The sequence below is a fragment of the Excalfactoria chinensis genome, chromosome 14 (assembly GCF_039878825.1).
Source record: "Excalfactoria chinensis isolate bCotChi1 chromosome 14, bCotChi1.hap2, whole genome shotgun sequence".
Taxonomy (NCBI): domain Eukaryota; kingdom Metazoa; phylum Chordata; class Aves; order Galliformes; family Phasianidae; genus Excalfactoria; species Excalfactoria chinensis.
Window position 1 is genome coordinate 1,833,952 of NC_092838.1, and position 23,447 is coordinate 1,857,398.

The window sequence follows — 23,447 nt, forward strand, 5'->3', positions numbered from 1 at the left end:
GAGGAGCCGAGCGGAGCCGAACCCGCACTCCGGCCGAGGCCGCCGGCCCCGAGGACTCGGCGGAGCAACTGAGGACGAGCTCGGCTCTTTCCGGCGCCGCTCGCGCCTTTCCGGCGGCGGCGGGGGCGGGGGGCGTGTCCCGTGCGCGGTGACGCAGCGCGCAGTGCCCGCCCCGGCCCCGCCCCCACGGGCTCTGGAAAAGAGAAGAGAAAAAAAAACTTTTTTTTTTAATTGAGGAATCAACAGCCGCCATCTTGTCGCGGAGCCGGAGCGCGGCGCGAGCGGAGCGGGGCCGGGCCGGGCCGGGCCGGGGCAGCGGGGGCCGCCCGCAGGGACACGGGGCAGCCGCGCGGAGCGCCGCCAACGGGCAGCGGGGCTCGGGGCGACGGGGCAGCGCCGGCCGGGGCCGAACGGGCGCCGCCAGCGGGACCGGGAGCGGCGGCGGCGGGTTCATTGTTTTGGGGCGTTTTTTGTGGTTTTTGGGTTTTTTTTTTGTTTTTTTTTTTTTCTCGATTTTTTTTTAATTTTTTTTTTTTAATTTTTTTTTTTTTTTTTTTCCCTCCTTCCCCCTCTCACCCCCCTCCACCCCCGCCCTCCTCGGCCGCGGTTCGCCCCGCGGGGCTGAGGGGCGGCGGGCGGGGGCCGGGGCCGAGGCCGAGCGTTTCCTCCCCCCCCCCTCCAACCCCCCGGCGCGGAGGGGAGGGGACGGAGCTCGGAGCGGCGGAGCCGGGGGGGGCGGCTATGCTCCCCGAGTGAGCGCCGGACCGCCATCCGGGCACCGCGGCGGCAGGGCGGGGGAGCGGCCGGGAGGAGCCGGGCCGGCAGGGAGGGGGCGCTTGGGCTCTTCCCCCCAGCCCGCCCCGAGCCCTCCTCCCTGCGGCCTGCTGCGGCGGCGGCCCCGGCCATGGGGGAGCGGAGGGGGCCGCCGCCGGCCGGGCACTGAGCGGCGCTGTTGTTCGGTTTCCTCCTCCTCCCTTCTCGCCGAGCTCCGGGAGCGCCCGAGCGCCTCGGACGGGCCGCGAGCGGTTAAAGCATGGCGGAGAACTTACTGGACGGGCCGCCCAACCCCAAGCGAGCCAAGCTCAACTCGCCGGGCTTCTCCGCCAGCGATAGCACAGGTGAGGCCGCGGGGCGAGGACGGCGGCGGCGGGGGGGAGGTCGGGGGGGGGGGGGAGACGGGCGGGGCCGGGTGCGGGCGGGCCGGGCGGGCCCGGGGAGCGCCGAGCGGCGGGGCCGGGCCGGCTGAGGCCTGAGCTGCGATCCTGCGGCCGGCCGAGCGCTCGGGAGCACGATCCGTGCCGGCTGCTCGCCGCCCAGGCGTCGCCGGGCCTGCGTTAGAGGCGCGCGTTGCTGCGTAGCCGGAAAGTTTGGCGGAGGCCTCCGGCTCGCGTTGCGTGCGAAAGTTTGGCGTCAGCGCGGTGCGGCAGCGAGAAGTGCTTCGGTACGTGTTCCTTTCCCGGCTCTCGCGGGGATAAGGAGAAGAGTAATGCCGGTCAGCGAGCAGGACAGGGCTGGTGAAGAAGTGTTCGCTCCTCGCCCGCTTCTTTCCAGGAGCGCTCGTAGCCGTGATTATTTCACGGGGTTTCCCTTTGTCTCGTGGTGCTTTGCGCTGTCGGACGCGTGCAGCCCCGTAGTTTATGGCTGCGTTGGTACTTGGGACTTGCCCGGTACGTGTAATGGTGGATCGGAGATCCTGACGCCGAGCGCAGATGCGAGCTGCCCCAACTCGGATACGGGGCGGGTTTTTTGCACCCGAGCGGCGTAACTCCGCTCCGGCAGTTGTCATCTGCGCCAGCACGGCGTCACGTTGGACATTGGTTCCTCTGCTCTGAGGCTCAGGCGGCTCCTTCCTCCCGAGGCACCAGCCCTGCAGGCAGCACCTTTCTGTACCAATGGGCTGTGGGGAGGGTTGCGATTTCCTGCGTGTCTCCGAGGAGTTTGACACCAACATCTGCACGAGGTGAAGGAGCAGAGCAGATAACGCGCCGGGCAGTCCGTAGCCTTACGATCATCCCCTGCTTTTTCTCTTCTAATTCATGCTTAGAATGATCGCTGTGTATGTGCCTGGGACACCTGGGGTTTTATTATGTTGGTTCTTTTTTAAACACCTTGAAACATAACGCCACAAATGAACGTGCTGCCTTGGCCGGTGGCTGTAGAGCTGCTGGAGACGCTGGGCCAACGCCAGACAGCAGTAAATAAGGGCAGCATTTAGGGTCAGCCCCGCTGGACCGTGAAGATCTCCTGTGAGATCATTCCCTGCTCTCTGGTGCAGGTTATTCACTTTGTGTTCTGTCCAGGTGTTCCTGGAAGTCCGGACTCCAGAAATTCCCCTCTTGTTGGCGCCTGCTTTCAGTGGAGGTTTTGCTCTCTGCCGTTCCCTGCTAACAGAACGACACGTGCGGCAGCGCTGCTGTGTTATTGCAGTGCTGTCTGAGAACGCGGGATTGGAAAAATCCCGCAGTTGGTCCTTCTGCAATGAGCAAACATGTGGGACGACTTAGAAATCCGACGCTTCCATCCTAATTTGGTTTACACTCTCAAGAATTTTTGCTTTGTAAATCCCCCTTTTAACATATGCTCTGTTTTCCATCTGTCTTCTCAGATGTCTGAGATGCAGAGAGAACCTAATTCTTTTATTTGGAGCGCTGTCTCCAGTAGGGATGTCTCAACAAATACTATTGCGTAGAGTCGGGGTGTGAATCACAAGGAATCTGAAACTTTATTATCAGTGCTAATTCAGCCACTGGGAGCTCTAAATCTGAGTCTTTAACTTGGACACACACACGCTCTTCAAAATCTTTACTGAGAAGTGAAGTCTTCCCCATTATTCGGATAGGTCTGATCCCATTGATTCGCATCCGTGTTCATATCCACATACGTAATTGCTTCTCTAAGGGTATCCCTACAGCCGTGGGAGCTCTTTGGGAATGGCGGTGCTGTCAGTGGGAGCTGCTGTCAGCAGGGCAGGCCTCCCAGTGCCACACCACTGCGCTGCACCTGGACAGCACGGGCTGCTCTATTGCCCTGTGTGCGATGGGTGCTGCAGTGGGTGTTGCCACGCAGGTGGCCTGACTTTTGTGTCATCACCGGGTGTAGTTTTATCTGATGGGGCAAAGAAAGCTGGAAGTCTCACGTGTCAATCTGCGTTGTGGTGGCTGAGAGGCTATTTCCGAAGTTTCATGGGCTCCTGAAGGAAGGTGTTAATGAGAGGGATTCAGAACAGCCTCTGCTCGCTGAAATCAGTGCTTTGCAGTGAGGCGCATTGGAGCAGATGCCGGTTTTGTGTTCAGTCGGTTGTAGTTGGAAGCTTTCTTAAGAGTCAGATGTATTCTAGAAAGAACAAAGTTTCACGTGCCTGCGTGCTGTCGGTTCCTTCTGTGCGTTCAGCGTGTTTTGCGACGTGTGTGTTTGCACAGCATCACTGCATTGCTGACAGACTGCCCTCCCGTATCGTTTGGTCCCAGAAGCAGGGAGGGAAAAAGGGCATGAAAGGAAACATCACTCGTGGCTGGTGCAAATCTCGAAGGAGACGCAGAAGTTGCTTTTCTACTGTAATTTTGCCTGCTTTTAATTCTTTTTGTTTCTTAACGCCACTTGTAAGTGCACGTTAATCCTCGCTGCTCTGTTCCTGGCAGAGATAGGCCTGCTGTGTGACAGCCTTGCACAGAGGTGAGCGCTTCCACCGGCTGATGGAAGGTTGGAGCTCTCCGTGCCGGTGCCATCACTCATACTGAGGAGGATGGAGGACTGAGCCATTTAAAATGTGCAGCACCTCGTGTCGACCCGTGTCTTTGATAAGCAGCCGGTAGGCAGGGAATGTCACAGTCAGCGTTAGGCTGTCGAGATAACGTGCATCCTGGGGAGCTGTCTTGCTGGGTCGTCTCCAGGTGTGCGGTGAGGGTGGCACAGCAGTGGATCCGTCACGGTGTGGGATGGTTGAGGGCATCCCCATGCTGACGGTTCGCTGTGCGTTTCGTGCTGCTTTAAGCAAATGCCTGCTGTTTACCACTGCCTTCTCACATGATTTTGCTTTAAATGGTCACCTCAAACCTCAACGTCTTGTCAGCTGTTACACCTGAGACCTCAATTCCAGTAATGTGCTTAGAGAACCCTAAACTATTTAATCTTCACCAGGGGGATCTTCTGAAAGCAAAGCCAACTCCTGCAGCTCCTGCCTGCAGCTCTGCTCCTGCAGCAAGGCGGGTCGACGAGCCGGGCTGTGCTGCGCAGCCTGAGAGCTGCGTGTGCTGTGATGGCTCACGTGCTGCTGTTGGTGCTACTGGGTAGGATTTGAAGCTGCTCGTGAGAGCCGGCATAGCGGCACTGTCAAAACAGTGGAGACGCCTTGGGAAGCAATTAAGAGGAGGAACAGTTACAGAGAGGCTGTGCAGGACTGGAGGAAAGCAGAGCGGATCCATCGTTTGCCATCCGATGCTTCCAGAACGGACCACGACGCGTTTCTTCTGCAACGCAGTTTTTGTGGTTTCGTTTTTCTTTTCGGTGTGTTCTTTTTCTCCTCTGGCATCCGGGAAGAGATAAAGCACCCGCTTACCTCAGTGTGCTTTGTATTTTCTTCTGTATGTTAATTTTGGTACCAGGGACATTTAATGTGCCCTTACGTATTACTTGGTGTTAATTGCGGAACATCGGAGTGATTGATGACCTTTTTTTCCCCACGTAGAAGCAGATCTGACAGAAGGCAGTGGCGTGTTTTTGGGGACCTTTAACACACTGTATCTTCATTGTGAACAGGAAAAGATGACGATGATTTGAACAAGTACAGTCAAAAGACAAACTTGAGTTTATGACTCAATGATACACAGCTTGCAGGTGGGAAGAGGCAAGGAATTGAACTCAGTTATCAACTTTTACTGTCGTCTTTTTCAGGGAGCTGAGAAGGTAGCGGGGCAGAGCAGACGTCCCGGGGTCGGACAGCTGTGTTTGGTGCTGCTCACTTTGGATGTGGGTTTGGGGATGCAGCTACATGCATTTTTTCCTGTCCCAAGAAGTCATGCTGGCGGTCGGCCTGCTGTCAGGAGCAGTAATGAAGCTGAGTGCTGGTGGGGGAGGCACAGAAGCTTAGCAGAGGGCAGATTCTTTCTCATTACCTTCTTGATTTGTTTGCTTAGTGTAATGAGCCTCAGGTTTGAAATGTCACTTAGTTGCTGAAGTCTTACAAAAACAGATGGGGAGACTTTCCTAGGAGTTTGAAACTACTTTACCTTGTTCTTACCGTGAGCTGGATTCTAAGCTGGTAGTGTCCCTTTTGGATCTGTTTGGTGCGTCTCAATAACCAATTTAACCGATTTTAGGAGCTTACCTCTGCTTTGCTGCTTGTCTGCGCCCTACGTGGCGTTCAGTTATGGAGAAGTATTTGGCCATAAATCCCTCCCCTTCTCCCCTCCAACCATTTGTTCTTCTTTACCTGCCCCACATCCCCCACAGCTGTCAGTCCCAGCCTGGTGGCTCAATGCCTGGTTGGGCACATTGTGTTGATGTCTGCAAATCTTATATTTTTCCCCAATGAGGGTATTTTTAATTGCTCTTAAAACTTGAAATGCATTAATTGTCTTTTGTGAAACAGTAAATGACAGGATCCTCTCCCCTTAAAGGAGGTGGGGTGGGGGTGGGAGCTGCTGCCCACCCCGAGCAGTGTGCCCATGGAGCAGGGAACCTGCCAAGGGGCCTGCGGAGCTGCTGAGCCCTGAACTGTTGGGGCTTTGTCTGCTGGGGTCTGACGTGATTGAGAGCAGCCTCACAAAACAAACCTGGGCCCGGTGCAGAGTAACAGCTCTGCTGGCATGGAAGGAACAGCGTGCTGAGAATACAGCCTGTCTGCTGGGACCTGCAGTGCAGATTCAGCAACAGCCCTGTGCATGGGCAGGCACTCTGTGATGGGAGGGTGCCCTGTTACGTTGCTAGCAAAAGTTATGCCATGAAGCTGAGACTGAGTTTAGTAGCTGGCCACCTGCTTTAACATCTTAAACATACCACACAGAGAGCAGGGAAGGGGATACTTCAGGATGTGCCACATCTCCAGGCAGAGCTGAAGGGACAGCGGTGACATTGAAACAAACTCATGGGCTGTGTGTTGTAGGAAAAGAATGTGGTAACTGTTGCAAGTAGTTACATGGATGGCAGCAGTTCTACCTGGGAATGTGAGCTGCTGCTTCTGAAAACGGCTGGGAGGAAACTTACTTTATTTCTGTAGTGGTTGCTGAAAGTGCTGTCTAGGAAAGCAAAACAACATTGCAGCCCATGAAACTGAAATCAGGAGAGAGTGCTTCTCAAGTGTGTTATCTCCTGTGTGCAAATGGATACTCAGAGAGCACTGAGTTCCCAGTTTGGAAAAGGAGGCCTTTGGGAAAAGTGGCAGTTTGAAGTGCTCGGTGCTTCTCCTTCCCTCCTGAAGGCTGTGGGTTTGGTTCTGTGTTGGGGGAGACCTTCTGCCTTTGTGCTGGAGGTCGGTTCCCGTTTGGCTGTGCAGAAATGGGTCGTGTGATGTTTGTGTGCATAGATACACGTGTCTATAACTGCCGAGATGGTCTCTTGTCTTCACAGATTGGTGGACATGCTTAAGTAGACTTTTGTTTTCTGTTGTGTAACTGCTGTAAAATGCAGCTCGTGTTGATGTAGCGCATGCAGTTCTGACTGCAGTATAAAAGCGGAACGCTTAATCCCTGCCTGAGCATCTGAACACAGTGAGTTTTTGCACAGCCGCCATGCAAAGCTGTTTACCTGTTCTGTGTTTCACTGCTGGCAGAGCAGTAAACTTTCCATGCCCGACATGAACGTACGGAGCTCTTACAGGAGCTGAGGAGGGGCAGAATGTGTCGGCTTTTAAGAGGCGGTATTCCCAAATGCTTTCTTCACTCTTCTCATAAGCTGCAAAAACATTTCCAGCCCTTGGCTCTGACTGCATGGCGAGGCGTCCAGGCAGCAAAAGGAAAAAAAATAGGATGCTGGAGTGCAGTGTTCAGTTTGGAAATGGGACTGGAAAAAACTTCCTTTTTTTTTTTTCCCTCTCTTTTTTGAGCTATACCGATATCTTACATCTTGTTCTTGTCTCCCCCAGCCATGCGCGCTCACATCAACTACCTTTTGTTCCTGAAGTATGAGCAGTTTTACTGCAGCAGAGTGTAGGAATGCTGCGGTGGGGTTTACACAGGCTTCCTGGAGAAGTGCTGTGAGACTCGAGGTGCCCAACTTGCCTGGATCCTCAGTGCCGTGTCCCCATCCACGTTGCTGCTCTGCAGAGCCCCAGCAGGGACAGCCCAGCCAGAGCCACTGGGAGCGGGCACCGGGGGGCTTGGAGACACAGCTGTGGGGGAGAGGTTGATATTTGTGTTGGCATGTAAGAAGAAAGGTCGATAACTACGCTGCAAGAGGCACAGAGGCAGTGTAAACAGTGTCACAGAGTTGTATGTGAAAGAGGAGGAGAGGTGGTGAAGCGATCACCAAGAGATGTACTGCCCCAGGAGCTCCTGCAAAAGGCAAGTGGAAAGGGAGAGCTGAACGAGCAAAGGGTTACTTCCATAAGAAAGGGAGGATGAATGCTTCAGTGCACAAAATTGGCTTCAGAAAACGTTGGCTTGCTGCTTCCCTGCTTAGAAGGGAGCAGGAGGGACAGCGTGGTGTACGTTGGCTGCGATGGCTGATGTCACTGTGTGGTCATTCTGCAGCACAGCTAAAAACTTGTTCTTTTTTCACAAGCCGGGATGAACTGAGAGTTTGAGCACTAATGGCATGCGCTGTGTTTCAATGGAATGAAAGTTATTAGTGGGGCTTCTTGATACAGGTTAAATGTGCTGCAAGTTTTGCTGTTTCGGTTTCTAAATGCACGTGGTGTGTTCTTAGGGCAGTTCTGCACTAGTTGCTCGTGGCGGAGCATCGAGTTGAACTTTAAGATCATGCAGCATTAGGGAGTCCTATGGTTAGAAAATAACTCCTGTTTACTCTAACCTGGGAATGTTTTGGTTTAGTTCTGCTGTGACGGATTAGGATTGCTCAGGGCTGGCTTTGGAGGGGTGCTGTGAAGCCTTCATACAGTGCTGTTAGATAACAGTAATGAGTGGTTGGTTTAGAATGTGTCCTCAGATTGGGAAGCTTTGCAGGGACTGTGAAGAGCTGGGTAGCCTGCTTGTGCATTTCCTTCATTAATGTGGATGGATACACTTACGTCTACAAAAGTGTAATAAGGACAATCAGATAACTTCATATTTTAGCTGTGTGCTGAAATAACACGGTTACACAGGCACTGCTGACAACGTGCAGTAAAACACTTTGGTGAACTTGAGCTGCTCATTTTAAACGAACGAAAGCAACTTGAGTTGTGTGCTGTTTGTTTGGGTATTTTCATGACTTCGGGTGTTGCAGCGTGGCAGAGCAGCTCCTTCAAGGGCTGTAATGAAGACTTGATTGATTTATTTTGCCCATCTGTAGCATATGTGGATTACCTCTGTCAATACGGGATATGATAAATGAGGGATGGGCACTTAGAGAGCAATTTGACTGATTTGAGCTGTTGAGGGTTTGAGAAGCGAGCCATTGTGAGAAGAACATGCTGAGCGTGTCATTCAGGAGCCTTGGAGATGTATTATATCATGGTTTATACAAACAAACAGAAAGAACTCAGAAACCAGCATTGAACACACTGATGTGTGAGTCTGGGATCAACGCTTCCAAGAAGCAGCAGTTCCCTTTGGTTAAGCTTTGAGGCCTTGCTGGAAGGTTGTATGCAAACCCAAGTAGCAATGTTGTGGTGGGATTTGGGGGTGAAATGCAGTCGCCTGGGATTACTGAGGAGGCCAGAGAACATGATGTAATATCTGTTTGGAGAGAATAAGTCAATCAGAAAACCTCCCTCGATACTTCTGTATTGTTCTTTCAGCTTAAGCACAAGAAACTTGGGACTTGGGTTAGACGCCGCTATTTGTGCCACCTCGGTTTCTTAAGCATGGTAAAATGGTTTGCCAAGTTGTGCAATAAAGCTAATACTTAATGACTTACGTTTTACCCTTTATTTCTGTACGTATGTAGTATTAATGACTGCTTTCTGAAGGGCTCTGCCTGTCATGGGAAGACTCACTCACTTGCCGACACCGTTGATGGTCTTGGGTGAAGATATGCCTCAATGCACGACTGTTTCAGACTAGTGCAAAGTACTGGAGACGAGTGTTTTAGTCACTTACTTGTTATGTTTTCCTTACTTGTGTTTCTGTTTTAACTTGCAGATTTTGGATCTTTGTTTGACTTGGAAAATGATCTTCCTGATGAGCTGATCCCCAATGGCGAGTTGGGCCTTTTAAATAGCAGTGGGAACCTCGTTCCAGATGCAGCTTCCAAACACAAACAACTTTCTGAACTTCTAAGGGGAGGCAGCGGCTCTTCCTTAAACCCAGGAATTGGAAATGTGAACTCAAATAGCCCTGTCCAGCAGGGAGTCGGGAGTCAAGTGCAAGGGCAGCCGAACAGCGCGAGTATCGGTAATCTGGGTGCTATGGGTAAGAGCCCATTAAACCAGGGAGACTCTTCTGCTTCAGGCCTGGCAAAACAAGTTGCCAGCACCTCTGGACCTACCACACCCGCATCACAAACACTGAACTCTCAAGCACAAAAACAAGTGGGGATGGTGACGAGCAGCCCTGCAACATCACAGACTGGACCTGGAATATGTATGAATACTAATTTCAGTCAGACACACCAGAGCCTTCTCAACAGTAATTCTGGTCACAGTTTAATGAATCAGCCTCAGCAAGGACAAGGGCAGGTAATGAATGGATCTCTTGGGGCAGCTGGAAGAGGAAGGGGAGCAGGAATGCAATATTCTGCCCCTGCCATGCAGGGGAATGCAGGCAGTGTGCTGGCAGAGACTTTAACCCAAGTATCTCCACAGATGGCTGGTCACACCGGGCTGAACACAGCACAGACAGGAGCAATTACAAAAGTATGTACATATAATTTAATGTATTCCATGTATTGCACTTGCATTTTTTCCACTCGGGTGTTTCAAAAAATGAATAGACCATTTTTGAGGAGCAGAACTAAATAACGTGAATTCCTGAGTCTGTAGTTACCAGTTTCAGACACCAGCAGCATGAAATATTGAAGCCGGTTTGTCGTGAGATCACAAATGGCAGCACTGGTATAAAAACATCCTGAGGGTTAAACGTTGGATTTTATCTTAGCAGTGTGAATTAGGAAAGAGTAGCTTCATCTTGACAAAAAAAAGGGGGGGACGAATAATTATTTCTGTGCAGGATCTCGTTATATCTGCCAGACAGCAGCGTGTTATACAGCACTGTGTTCTACAGCACTGTGAGATCTTGGAGAAGTTTGAAGAGGGAGAGGAGTAGCATTTCTCCCTCTTGTAGCATGTCGTGAAATTCGATGTGGGTTGCCAAGTTAATCTGAACTCTGCAAAAGGGAAGGACAGTATTTGCCAGGAGGCACCTTAGTGGCCTTTGCAGATTGGGGCAGGGAGTATACATACCTGTGGGAGCTTTTACCTGTGTCTTAGAGCATTGCTGTGGTCCCTGACTGATGCAGTCATTGCTTTTTAGCTCTTGACTTCACTGGTGTAAGCTCAGAGATGTGATTAGAGGAGGAGAGTCCTGTTCCTTCTGTCTCAGCTGGATAGCAGCAGGCCTCATCTCTTGTGTGGCATTGGTGCAGTTCCTCCCTTGGATTTTGATGGCGAAACCATTCTGTTGTGTTATGCAGAAGGGAATTCCATCTCTAATCTTTCATCTATCCGCACACCACTCGTCACTGTCATCGTAATTTATTAGTGTGTGTGTTTTTCATTGATGTGTTAAGAATTCTGGGAAAAATGGCATTGCCTAACAAAAGGAAGCCCAGTTGTAAGTGGTGTTTTCTTCAGAAATGGGAACACCATTGTGTATTTGTGGTGGTGCGTTTGGTTCTGGAACATAAAAACACAAAGAGCATTCTGGTGCCACCAGAAGGGACCCTGCTGCTTAAGACAGAGATGCTTGTGATCTGAGTGAAGGTCAGAGCACATAAAAATGAGTGCATCCGTTTCCAGCCCCAAATGAGTTAATTTGGCTGTGTGGAAGTGTCTGTGTGATTGGTCTGCACAGAAAGGTGCTACTTTCTGCTTCTTTATTTTTTTTTCTTTTTTTACCCTATCTCTTTTTCCTATACATTCATGGAGTAGGTTTTGCCTAGCCATAGTCATAGACACCATAATCATGTGGTGAAGCTACAGATTTCTGATGCAAACTAATTCAGTTTGAATTACGCAGGAGCAAAGGGTCTCTCCTAAGGTCTTATCTGACCTAGTATGAAACTGGTGGGAGAGGTTCTGTGATCTCGTGGTTTCTTGTAAGCAGATCCACCCCTGGTAAAGAATGGGCCAGTACAAATGTATGGACATGAGCTGTAGTCTGAAGCCAGCTGCAAGTGGGATGCTCAAGCTGAGGAAGGTGATGTTGTAGAAGCTGTGTATGCTGCAGTGTCTCTTCATGCAGGTCACTGCCAAACTCCTCTCCTTAAGTAGTTTTGCTTCTAGCTGTGGGATCCCAGTCCTGTTTTCATGGGCAGCGCTGCGAGGATAGTTTTCATTTGGGTTGAAGTTCTTTAAGAAATCTGATTAAAAGATCAGAAGGATTCTTCTTCTCTGAACAAATATCACGTGGTGGGGGGTAGAGGAACAGGTTGTTTAGTCACAGTCATCTCCAGCATTAGTGAAATTGTCCCTTTTTGTTGTGATCGTTTCTGCAAAGTCCATTAAGTCTAGAAAATGTGTTCAAGCCAACCAAAAAATTATCTTAAATTAGGATTGGTGTGGAAGATTGAAGGTTGTCGGCTTTTGAACGTCTTATGCAGCAGCAAAGCTGAGCAGATGGTTTGTTGCTTCCTTAGAAACCAGCATGCAGACATGCTCTGTGCCTCGTGCTCTTCTGTTGCCATCAGAGCTCATCCTTTTAAAATGAGGGAGATGTGACCTCTGTGTGCTTCCTGGTGGCTGGAACTAGAAGTTGTTGCTGTAGGTTGGATGTCACACAGTCTCTTGCTTGGGACGCATTCCCTTCTACCTCCTATTGCTGCTATGAAAGCTTTGGGAAGATTCCTTGTATTTTGTCTGGCTCTCTGGACTACTAAACCTACCTTGCGATTAGTTTCCTTTGCAGTTTAGTCTAATTATTTGGGCTCTGTATGGCCCATAGATGGATGTGGATGTCATTGTTTGGTCAGATCTTAGTCTGAGCCTGTAAGCACATCAATCACGGGAAAATGGTTGGTTGTGTTTTCCTTGCTTGTGTGCAGCGTGTTTAAGCCCCATTGCCTCTGGGAATCATGGGGCATAATGGAATTCCAGTACCGAAATCTTAGTGGTTCAGAATGGCACTAATGTGCAAAAAACAGATGGAGTATGGTAGATTTCTCTGTGAATTGAGCCTAGTCTTGTCTCTTCCCTGTGTTGGCCTGATTAACTCGTGTTCTTTGTGGCTTCAACTTTATTTTGGTCAAAATAGCCACATGGCAGTGCACGTTGCAGCAGAAGTTTGAGATGAAAGAGAGGGAGGAGCTCAGAACACAGTCACATCCCTTTTAATGTCTGCCAAGAGGACAACCAGTTGTGTCATGGTTTGTTGCCGAGCTGTATCAAAACTGGCTTCTGCTCTTTGCTGTTTCCAAGCTGTGTGTGTGCTTTGGAGCAGTGCACGGTGAGGGTTTTGCTCCCTGTAGTTTGCTGAGCAGTGGTTTGCTGCTGGATGGCAATCTTCAGGAAATCGAATGGTGCAGTGAACTTCTCTAAAGAACAAGAGCAAGAGTTCTGTGTGCGTCCTGATGTTTGACTCTGTGTTTTGAGGAATCTGAAGTATGGAAGATAAGAGGGGAGAAACGATTTGTAGAGATAAGCTGGCTGATATTGCTGAGCAGCAGATTGAGACGCACTCGCTGGTTGTGAATTAAGTCAGCCGAAGACGTTCGCATTCCGTGGTCGTCGTGTTTGTTTTTGCAGCCTGCTGCTGCCGTTTGTTTCTCTGGTGACTCTCAATCTGTCTGGATCTGCCTGAATTGTTTTACCATGACTTGCGCTTAATTTGCAGCTTATCCTCCACGATGTCCATAGCAGGCTGCCAAGCGGGCTGGCTGCAAGCGGAGCCTCTGGCAAGCACGGGTAGCCACACGAGCTGCATCCCACCCAGCCCTGCTGCTGTGCGCTCACCAACTGGACCAGCTGCTCGGCTCCCTGGTCAACCTTGTGATGACCAAGGCAGTGTTCCTATGGTTATTTACCATGCCTTTATCGTAGTACAAGCAGAAAGAGGATATAAATACATAGAAGCACCTAACAGCAAAACTCACCCTTAGTCAAATGAAGATATCTGTAACGCAGTTCTGGTTTGAAACGCGGCCATGTAAAGCGGTGCTTCGCGGGTGACTTGGCGCTTGATAAACCAAACAGATTTGGTAACTTAAAATGCTCTCCTACCACAGCAGTCCCTCCTGGCACCTGAAATGGAGTTGTTTCCTATTTCTAGCACATGAGTTAAATTGCCTTTGCAGTTGTGCAATGTCATTGAAGATCCTCGAAGCGATAGCTGCTTGGCTTCTGCCTGCTGCTTACGCTCACGCCGGTACCCGCGCTGCGTCTGACTAATGCTGCAGGCTGGAAGAATGTGTGAAACGGAGCAGTCAGCCTTCATGGGAAACCACAGCCTGGTTTCCTCTGCTCTGCTTCCAGCTCGGGCTGGAGGAGCCGGTCCGCATCAAGTCATCCAGCTGACGAAAATGAAACATTTCGGCGTCTTTGTAGAGCGGAGTTGTGCTGTGGTGTTCAGGAACGCAGCACTAACATTGCGGATCTTGTCACCAACTCTCAGTCACTTTGGTTAGTGTTACCCTACAGCACAGGAGCATTTTTGGTGACGAGGTCTCTTAAGGGGTCTAAAAAGCTTCTCCTTATGTAATGATGCACTTGTTGTTTGTGTATGGCACTGAGCTGTGATGGCACTGTGAATTGTATGGTCAGAAGTACGGAGAGAAATGTATCAAGAGCCCATGGTATGGCCTGGGAGCTACGTGCTGGTGTCTTGTTTTCATAGAAACAAAGCAAGAAACTTTACAAATGACATGTATGGCATGGCGTAGTGTGGCAGTAAGGAGTGCCTGTTTGGGGACTTGCTGCAGCTGGGGAAGGAAGCAGCGTGCCATGCTTACAGACTGTGTTGTGAGTGTTCCTATCCAAGTCGTGGTTTTGAGATTGGAAATAGTTGGTAGGATGGAGATTTAGATGGGTGAGGATTGGGGTGCTTTTTTCTGGACATTGTGCTACTTACAAGGGCTGCCCAGGACCAGTGTCTGGAAACACGTCCTGCTCTGCATCCTGGTGCTGCTTCAGGCCCAGAACCATCACTGCACTGAATGCACGTTATTTTGTTACTTTGCTTAGTGTATATATCTGCTTTAGCTTCGGCACGTACAGTGCCACACCACGAATTGGTTTGCAGTGAATCAGAATGGGGACAAGGCACACTAAATATTGGGGGCCTTTGACAAAAAGATCCCTCTGTGAAACAGGGGAGCTCTCATAGCTACTGTGACATGATGCAGGCCCATCCGCATCCTGTCCCTTTTCAAACAGGCCTTAAACACAAACAAGAACAAATGCCCTTTGAAACTTTTGGCAATTAGGATAAATAAAATAACCCCTTTACAATGAGAGGATCTTTGTACCCTGGAATGGCTGGAGAACTCAGCAAGTCTAATGCCGGGGTTCGGTGCTGTGTGCCCGATGTTTGGATGGTGGTGCTGAGCCCTTCACTCTGAGCACCCTTCTGCTCCCAGTGCAAGGTCTGAGCTGTTCTCACCACCCTGCTTGCACACATGTGTTCCAGGTGACCATCAGATCTTCACCTGGCTTTAAAACCACCTGGGAGCTCCCTGGGCTGCTTCATATGAGTTGTGAAGTCCTTCAAGAGGAGCATCCCGGAGATGTAGGGCAGCTCTGCACGCTGTGTGCTGTTTCAAAATAAACACAGTTGGATCTTAAAATCACTGCTTGCAAATTATTTCAACGCTATAAAATATTTATATTTAGGTTTCTCTCTGGTTCCTGTTAATGTCGTGCTATGATATTTAAGCTAAGTGGTTGTTTTCAGTAAACCGTATTGACTCTTTTTTGTGTACGTATTGTAACCTGGAGTGGAAACTTGTTCCTTGTCAGTTTGATTTCTGTTTTCCTCTGGTTCTGGGTTGAAATACAATAATTATCTGTGTCTTTTAGAAACACCGTGTTGTTTTCCTTCGGTGTAACCAATTTCCTGCAGGATTTGTGTCTGCTGAGGAGCTCACACAGGGAAGGAAAGGAGGCTGAGCTCCCCTCCTGGCCGTGTTTGAGATGCTCCTGTCACTCCATAGGGCTGCTGGTGCCTTTTTCTGATTGGCAGCCATAAAAGCTCTTGTGGCAATTAGAACACATTGGTCACTTGCTGCTAATTGTTCATTAATGCTTAGAGTCCTTATTTGCTGAGGTTACAGCATGCAGTGAGCCTTCGGAGCTGTGCTTTCCTGATGTACAGCAGTGATGCTCAGTGCAGAAAATGCTTTGGTTCTTCCTGTGGTGTATCCCACTTTATCAGCTTGTGCTGGCATTCTCAGATGGACGTTTGGAAGTGTTTTATGCAAGCAAGCATACAGAGTAAGCGTGTTTTGTTGTTTTTTTTCCCTGACAAATGTCAACTGAAATGCATTAAGAGGTTTTTTTTCCTCCATACAGACATTCTTAAGGAGCTGTTTCCCACAAAATTCTGACCTTTCTTTGTCAGTAACAATGCTGGAACGTTCGGAGGTTTTTAAGAGATCTCAACGCCTTGGAATGCTTAAATTTGTCTTTCGCCTCTGAGAAGCTCTTGGAAGAGGTTTTCAAGTCGTGCTACAAGCGGCAATAAAACACCTGGCTTCCTCGTAATGGTGTTTCTTAGGTTTTATTTCTGGCTGTACTCGGTGTTTCCTCCTATCACAGCAGGTGCAGCAGATGACAGTGGTTCCTGCATCTATGTGGTTGGGTTTTTGGGGTTGTTTTTTTCACGTTACTTCAGTACTGATGAGAAGATGCTCTGGAACCTCACGGATCTGTTTCAATGGGCTTTCATTAGGGCAGCCTGTGAGCAGGGGCAGCGGAGGTGGCACAAGACAGGCGTCCCTTGGGTGCTGCCAGGCACACGCGGTTGGATTCTCAGAACTAATTCTTGACAAGTTACAATTTTCATTGCTGTGTATTTATTTAAGGCATCTTGTTGTCAATTGACTTTAAAAGTGAGTATTTTTGACGAGCTCTTCTTGTCAACCTACCAGGCTGGTGTGGGTGAGGAGCGCTCACCCAGTGGAGGCAGCGGCCTTGTCTCTGTTTTTTGCACTTGCACTGAATTCCTTTTCTTGTTTTTGGTGATGCCGTTGGCTCTTTGCCACAAAATGATTAATTTTTTCCTTGCTTCTCCATCTGTCCCTCTGGCATTTACATTGCAAGCACCGCGGTGACTTTCTTTTGGAACGTGTTCCTATAGGATGAAACAGCAATTAGTAAAGGCTTACATCATTTTTGTCAGCAAACAGATAGAAGAAGGTGCCAGCGTAGTAAAGAAAGCCTGTCCTTCCCTCCTCACCAGCGCGCACAGATCCCCACCAGACCCCTCTGTCGCACTTCCCTGGCAGCCGTGATCAGCCAGGTGGACCTTGCCTCACTCCGTAGGTTTGTGTTTCATTCCAGAGGGAGATAAGAGTCCAAAGTGCGGGGCCGCAGCTCGCAGGCGCCCGGAGGGATCGGCTGCAGGGGCCAAGCTGGCGGCCGTCCTGCTGGGCTGGGCTGCGGCAGTGAGGGTGGCAGCACGGAGCTGGGGCTGCCTGCCTGCCTCCCACAGGGTGACCGCTGGAAGGCAGGAGGGCACCGTGCACAGCTCAGTCCTGTGCTGACTAACAGCGCTGAGAGCGGCTGCTGTCAGCCTGCATCCCTGGTGTTCGTCCATTACGTTACCACACATCACTCTTGCATTGCCAGTGCTTTGTGTGCTGTGATTTATTGCTTGTGAGCACCGGAGACACCTTGGTGCTCAATTTCCTTACCTTGACAGAAAGGTAAGGAAAACCATAAGGAAAGCAAGGTGATGTTCTTTCTGGTAGCAAAAACACATCAGTGGGTGGGAAAGGAAAAGGGGGTCACAGTGCTGAGCTTTGTAACCATCTGTTGAAAACCCACATTTTAAGCAGATTCAGTAAAGGACCTGAAGGTTTACTCCAATGGTAGAGTGTTAAGAGGCTGATTTCAGTGATGCCACAGAAGGGCAGGATAAAGAGTATGTGGGTGTGTGACCTGGTGGCAGCAGGCACAGGAGCTTTGACTGTCCCTGCCCCCATAGCATCCTCCAGCAGCAGAGCTCAGAGGCAGAAGCACTCGGCTGTTCCTCTGTGTGAAATTACTCCTTGCTTGCTGAGACCAAAGGATGCTTTTTGAATCTGTGGGTCAAAATACGAAGTGCAGGATTCCTGTTTCACCCTAGTTGTTTCTTTAAAGAATAAAAGGAAAAAATATCATCTCTCGTATGCCTGTGATGTAATAGGGGATTTTGGATGAGGCACGTGAGATGCTGAGTAGCAGTGGGAGTCACAGGTTTGGTTCATTTTCTCTGAGATGCTCATATGCAATGTACAGCTGTTCAGTAAACCTAAGGCTCTTGATTGTGGCATAACCTTAAAGCTGTAGTTTAAACATTCAGAAAACTGAATCATTCACAAGTAGCTCTTGAAAGGTGGAAACGGTTATTATCTGCTTAGCATTTAGTGTTTGACACAGGGTTCTTTCAGTGATAAACAGGAGGAAGCAAGGGGAGCGTCTCTCCTTGCAGGTGCACAAGATGTAGGGACAGCTCTGTCTTCCTGGGGCCATTCCTGCTGCTGAACACAGGCTCTCATGTGCCGGGCTCGGTGACACCGCCTTGAGTTTGTGACCTGGCCTCATGTCAAACCAGGTCACATCCAGGATGCCTGTTTTCTCTCTTCTCTCCTTAATTCTGACACATACGTTCTGTTCCCAGACATCAGAATGTAGATGGTTAATCCCAACTTAGAGTTCACTTTTATCTTTCGTCTCACAGATTAAATTCAGGGAGATGTGAGGATGGTGCTTGCTTGCTGAAATGCATCTTTCTCTTCCTGCTGCAGCTGTCCTGTCCGAGTATGAGGTACAGGAGCAGATCAGCAGAACAGAGGCTCTGCCTTTCCTGTTTTCCCATTGCCAAGAACATGAACTGACCAGATCTAAGTGTGTTGTGACCAGTAACGGGGCTGAGTGTCTTCATGCTGCTACTGCATGGGCCCGAATCCTTCCTGATCCCCTATGTGTGCCATCATGCTCCCTGCCCCGTCCTCACATAACCTCTCTGCTGTGCTGGCAGCACTAACGGGGCTCATTCAGCGCCTGCAGACGCTGCCTGGTGAGCACTATGGGAAGTGGCAGAATCCTTTGTGCCTTCTCTTCATGGCAGTGCTAATTGGAGCATCGTAGTTCACCTGTCCGTCTGTATATGCAGCGAGCTTAGGAAATGAATTTTATCTGTGAGGCCTTGAACAAAAATGGGTCAGATTGACTGGTGAGTTCCAAAGTGGTTAGTGAAGCAACATGCTTCTTAGAGAAAAGTCTGTATAATCGCAAGAGCTTCAGTGGTGTTTGGTCACTTACCCTTCCTCTTATTTTTGGAAGGTGTAGGACCTCACGTTTTGCAGGTTGGTTTGTCTTTGCTGGGTAGTACATCTTTATAGCTTTCTATTCCCAAAATTGGTACTTTAGGATCATTACTTGCTGTAATAAGCTAATTAATAAGCTTAAATAATAAGCTAAATAAATCAGGCTGTTAGACTGCAATTAGACGGCGTACTGTAGCTAGGCCTATTAGTCCTTTGAATAGTTCTTGCGGCCTTTCAGAATCCTGTCATTTTTGTGTATCCTTTGTGAAGAGTTAATACAGCCCAGCTGTTGTTGCTGCAGGAGTGTTCTGGTCAGGCCAGGAGCACACGGGTGTCACTGTGTGCCCAGCAGCCTTCTTTTCATCCTGCTGCTGTCACACTGAGAGCTCACGTTTGCAGTTGGGAGAGCTTTGCAGGTTTTACTTTCAGAGCCAAACTCTCTACCCAACTTCCATTCTTTCTCGGACTGTTTGCTAGATAAAAATCAAGAAGATACCGAATTGTATATTAATGATAACCTTATTTTTAGTTTACTGGATCAGATCATAATGAGATTATTTCAGCCAAGCAGGTTTTCCACTGTACCCAGATTGCTTTGAGTTGTTTTCTTTCGTGTCAACCTTTCAGTGCTCCCTCTGATGTCAAGCTGGTCTGTATCTGGTTGGGTTTCATATTTGTTTCTTGCTACTGGACCATCATAACCTTCTTCTGTTCTTGTGCAGAAGAGTCAGAGATTCAGAACTTAATGAAAGTTTGAGATGATTTCAACTTGGAAGCTTTTCTTCAATTAATCTGTCAGGACCAACTAATGAAAGTAATAGCTTTCACTTTTAGTGGGCAACAGGGATGCAGAATACGAAGGCAGGAGTGTTATCAGAGGTAGGTGCTGCTCCTTGGCACATCTCAGTGCCTGCAAATGAGGGCAGCTTTCTCTTGCAGGAAAGCTAACAGCAACTTCTGTCTGTCCTGCCAGAGCTTTTGTGAAGTTTGGAAGCCCTGCTGTGAAAGATGGGTTAGGGGTGACAGAGCAGAGTTTCCCCAAGGAAAAAGGGTAGTGAGGAGCAGAACTTTATGTATGTATAGTTCTGTGCTTTGTGACAGCGTGTTGGAGGGGAAATTTAAGTAGTAATAGAATTTTAAAAAGCAGAAAACCACTGGATTTTGAATAGGAAATTGTGCTTATAACCATGAATGGATTTTGCAGAATGTTATATGGGTTGCATGTCTTGGAAGCCTCCAAGGAGTAAGTGGTTATGAAGTAACTGCCTGGATGAGAGCTGGCGGCAGTGGCAGAGGTGAGGGGACAGTTAATAAAAGCTCAGAGTGGGAGGAAAGGATGGGATTTATTGATGGCCCAGACACTCGCAGTACAAAGGGGGAGTAACTCCTTGGTGCCGGCGGGAGGAAATACTGTGGTTTGTCAGCAGTAATAAAGAAGGGAGGAAGCAAGTAAGCTTTAAAAATAGAAGTGGCATAGCATTGAGATGCAGTCTGGTCCTGGCGTAGCTTGGAGTTAAGTTCCTGAGCACGTGTTTCTGTCCCATCCACTCTGAGTGTGCAGATTTGCTCACAGACATCATCTGTGACAAGTCCAGGAACCAGAGGGGATTGAACTCAGTTCTGCTCTCGAAACAACTGAAAAGCAAAACAAGAACCTCCCACTGTCTGCCCAGCACAGCGCAGTGTGAGGTGTCCTGTGTTGTCCACATTGGCCAACTTGGAAGTTGGTGAATTCCTTGGTTTGTGTGAGTCAAATGAGATGCTCTGATTTCTGATCCATCCTCAGTAATAGGTCACAGCATCCTAGAGAGTTTCCATAGCGATGAAAAAGGGGAGCCAGAATCTGCCTGTCTTTCTGGGATAGCAAGATTATCCAATTAAGTGCATCTTCCACCTTAAAGGAGAAGAGCATTTATTGTATTTCTGAGAAGAATGGGTTTTCAGTAGAAGTAATGCGTTTGAGATTGCCTGCACTAAGCACAGTGCATCCGAGGCTCTTGCAGTTCCATGGGGTGGCTCTGCTACCCAGCTTACCGAGCCCTCAGTGCTGCCTCAGCTTTGTGGATGGCGGGGAGTTATCTGTGCAACTCCCTGTGCTGGGGTCGGAGTTCTGTTTGAGAAGCAGAGACACAGAGGACTGCTGTCCCCCTCTGCTCCCTGTTTCCCCAGGCAGGGCAAGGAGCCGTGGCACTGTGCGCCTTCCGGTGCTTTTGCTGCGAGCTGCTGCTTTCGCTTTGCAGAACAAGTGAGCAGTGTGAAACCCTGGCTGCACGTGAGCAGTTGGACGGCTGTGTTTGCCTGTTGTCTGTGAGATCTCAACTGACTGCCGCTGCTTCACATAGGATTTTTATGTTCCGTTTGCTAACTGGAAAGTGCCGGCTGATGCCTGGATGTGTTTTCAGTGCCGGTTACAGAGAGGATCTGACTCTTCCTTTTCCCGTGCTGAGCTGCTGCCCAGCTGTTTGCTGGGGAGGCTGCAGCTGCACTGCACACCCTGCTCCTCCTCCAGTGGTTCCTAAGCGCTGGGAGCTGATGCTCTTTGGCAGCTGCTTTTGCTAGAGCTCCTCCTCCATCGTGTCCTCAGCTGAAAGCCCTTACAGACAGGTGGGAGTTTGTTAGAGCAGTTCTTGAGTTGTGCACTTCTCCTGCTCTCGGGGAGTTGTAGTCCCGTTGGAGAAGCTCAGCTCCTCTCAAGTGAAATGGGGTTGAAAAGCATCACAGCTGGTGAGCCTGGGAACATCTGTGGGTTCTAGTGAACTCGTCTGGTGCGTGGTCTCATGGCTTTTGTCTCCGTATTTACTTCACAGATTGCCACATAAGAGTTTCCACTTCCTGAGATGTCTTTTATTCATTGGAGTCTTGTGGCAGTAGTGCTCAGAAGTGAAGCTGAGGTGAAAGGGGATGTCTGATGTTTTGCAATGTTAACAAATAGGTCCCTTAGTTGTAGGCTGGTGTAACTGTAGCCGTGGGTTCCCTTCCTTGTGCCCGGTGTCTGCTCCCAGCTCAGCCTGAATGGGCAGCAAGGCATGTCTTAGAATTGTGATCAGATATCTGTGCCTCAGCGATCACCTAGAAAGGCAGTTGCTGTATTAAGCACTCAATTTAGGTGACTTGAAGGGCTGCTTTGTTGCTGTTCTGTTTAGTTCTGATATGATTCATAACAAAATCCACTCAAAATGAAACACTGACAACTGATAGAGCAGGGTTGATGGTGCCTGTTAGGGCTGCAAGGCCTCACAGCCTTGGGGTGGTCTCAGATTTTAGCAAGTTTAAAATGTTCTGTGCTCATCCAGAAGAACCTGATGGGCTGTCAGGCTGTGAGCGAGCAGCTCTGGGTATTATTGCACGGTCCTTTCTCATACCTTGTCTGGAATAGTGGGCTGAGACAAGTGGGTAAGCTTATTAAACGCTTGGCTATTAATTGTTCAGACACAACCTTAATGGATAAATGTAAAAAATTAAAAGGGCACTGATTTAACGCTCAGGTTAAACTTCAGGCTGTTTGTACTTACGTCTCATTTGCAAGTCCAGAAAAGAAAACCATTTGTATAGGAGGCAGGCGGTATTGTACAGGCTTTTGTTGGAGGTACCCAAGTCAGACTGTATTACTGTTTTTGCATATGTTAGGCTTTGTAGCGCCTTCAGTGTAAGAGCTGAGCTAGAACTGCAGTCTTTCCTGGGTACACACGCAGCAGCAGGTGCTGTGCATCCCAACACCAGGCCCTGGGCCAAAGTGCGGTGCCGAGCAGTGTGTTGGACTCTGCCCCTGTCAGAGCTCTGGGGCTGCGGGGCCGACCTGCGTGCTGCCCCAGGAACTGCCCTGGGGAAGTGAGAGCAGATCAGAAGCACAGCGTGTGGTGCACGGGAGGGCTGCAGAGGTCAAAGGGAGGGAGAAATAGGATTTAGCCTTTGGAACAAAGGCGTGCTTGGTTTATATTCAAGGCACTCTGACAGGTGACAAAGTCATTTAGGGTTCTTCCCAATGTATGGGAAAAGAACAAGCACAAGTCTGTCTGCTCCACTTTCTGTGCCACGTTCCTTTGAGGGGTGGAACAGCCATTCCTGCTGATGTCTTTTAGGGGCCCTTTTGTCTGGTGGCTCAGCTGATGGAGATGTCACCACTTTGGGAGGCTGTTGCTCAGGCAAAATGGCTCCTTGGGACGGATGCTGTTCTTAGTGGTTCAGCACGAGCTGTATTTCTGCTCACTGTTCCTCGGGGTCTGGGGGCTGTAAGCTGTGAAGGATATCAGCCACAGATAGCCTTTTGTTTAGACATTTTCCCTCAACTGCTCAAACAAGCAGATAAGCATTTACTCGATAGCTCAGTGTGTTCCCTTCCTCTTTGCACACAAAGTCATGCTTTGTACGCGGAATGCAGCAAAGTGCTTCTGAGGTTTGTGTGGTTTTTAAGAGTTGTTACAGCATTGGAGAGAGTAGCTTTTTTCCTCTATGCAGATTAGGAGGAGTAATCTTACGTTCCCCTTTGCATTTGCATGGTGTTTTTGTTAGTTAAATTGTCTTCAGGTGCACGCAGGGAAAGTGCACGAAGCCAAATATTGATGTATATTTTGAAATCATTGTTATTTGTTTGAAGTTGTGAAGTTGAGAATCTAATTTTGAACAACTTAAAGCAGAATTTGGGCTTTGTGAATACGAAAATGGGTGTTTGACGTGTTGGTTTTGTTTTTTTAATGTCCCTTCAGAGTCTCTGAAGTTACATTAATTTCATTCTT

At 49.2% G+C, this 23,447-nt stretch overlaps 1 protein-coding gene across 5 annotated transcripts in view; it reads left to right on the forward strand.

Moving 5' to 3' along the window:
* Positions 1-898: 898 nt before the first annotated feature.
* CREBBP (CREB binding protein) overlaps positions 899-23,447 on the forward strand; it is a 66,169-nt gene continuing 43,620 nt past the window's right edge. For 4 of the 5 annotated variants that reach the window (XM_072349707.1, XM_072349711.1, XM_072349708.1 and 1 more), the window contains exons 1-2: positions 899-1,118; positions 9,237-9,949. In XM_072349707.1, the coding sequence (XP_072205808.1) occupies positions 1,034-1,118; positions 9,237-9,949 (798 nt within the window). In that variant the 5' untranslated portion in view covers positions 899-1,033. The remainder of the gene's footprint in view (positions 1,119-9,236; positions 9,950-23,447) is intronic. The other variant, XM_072349710.1, reaches the window with a different exon arrangement.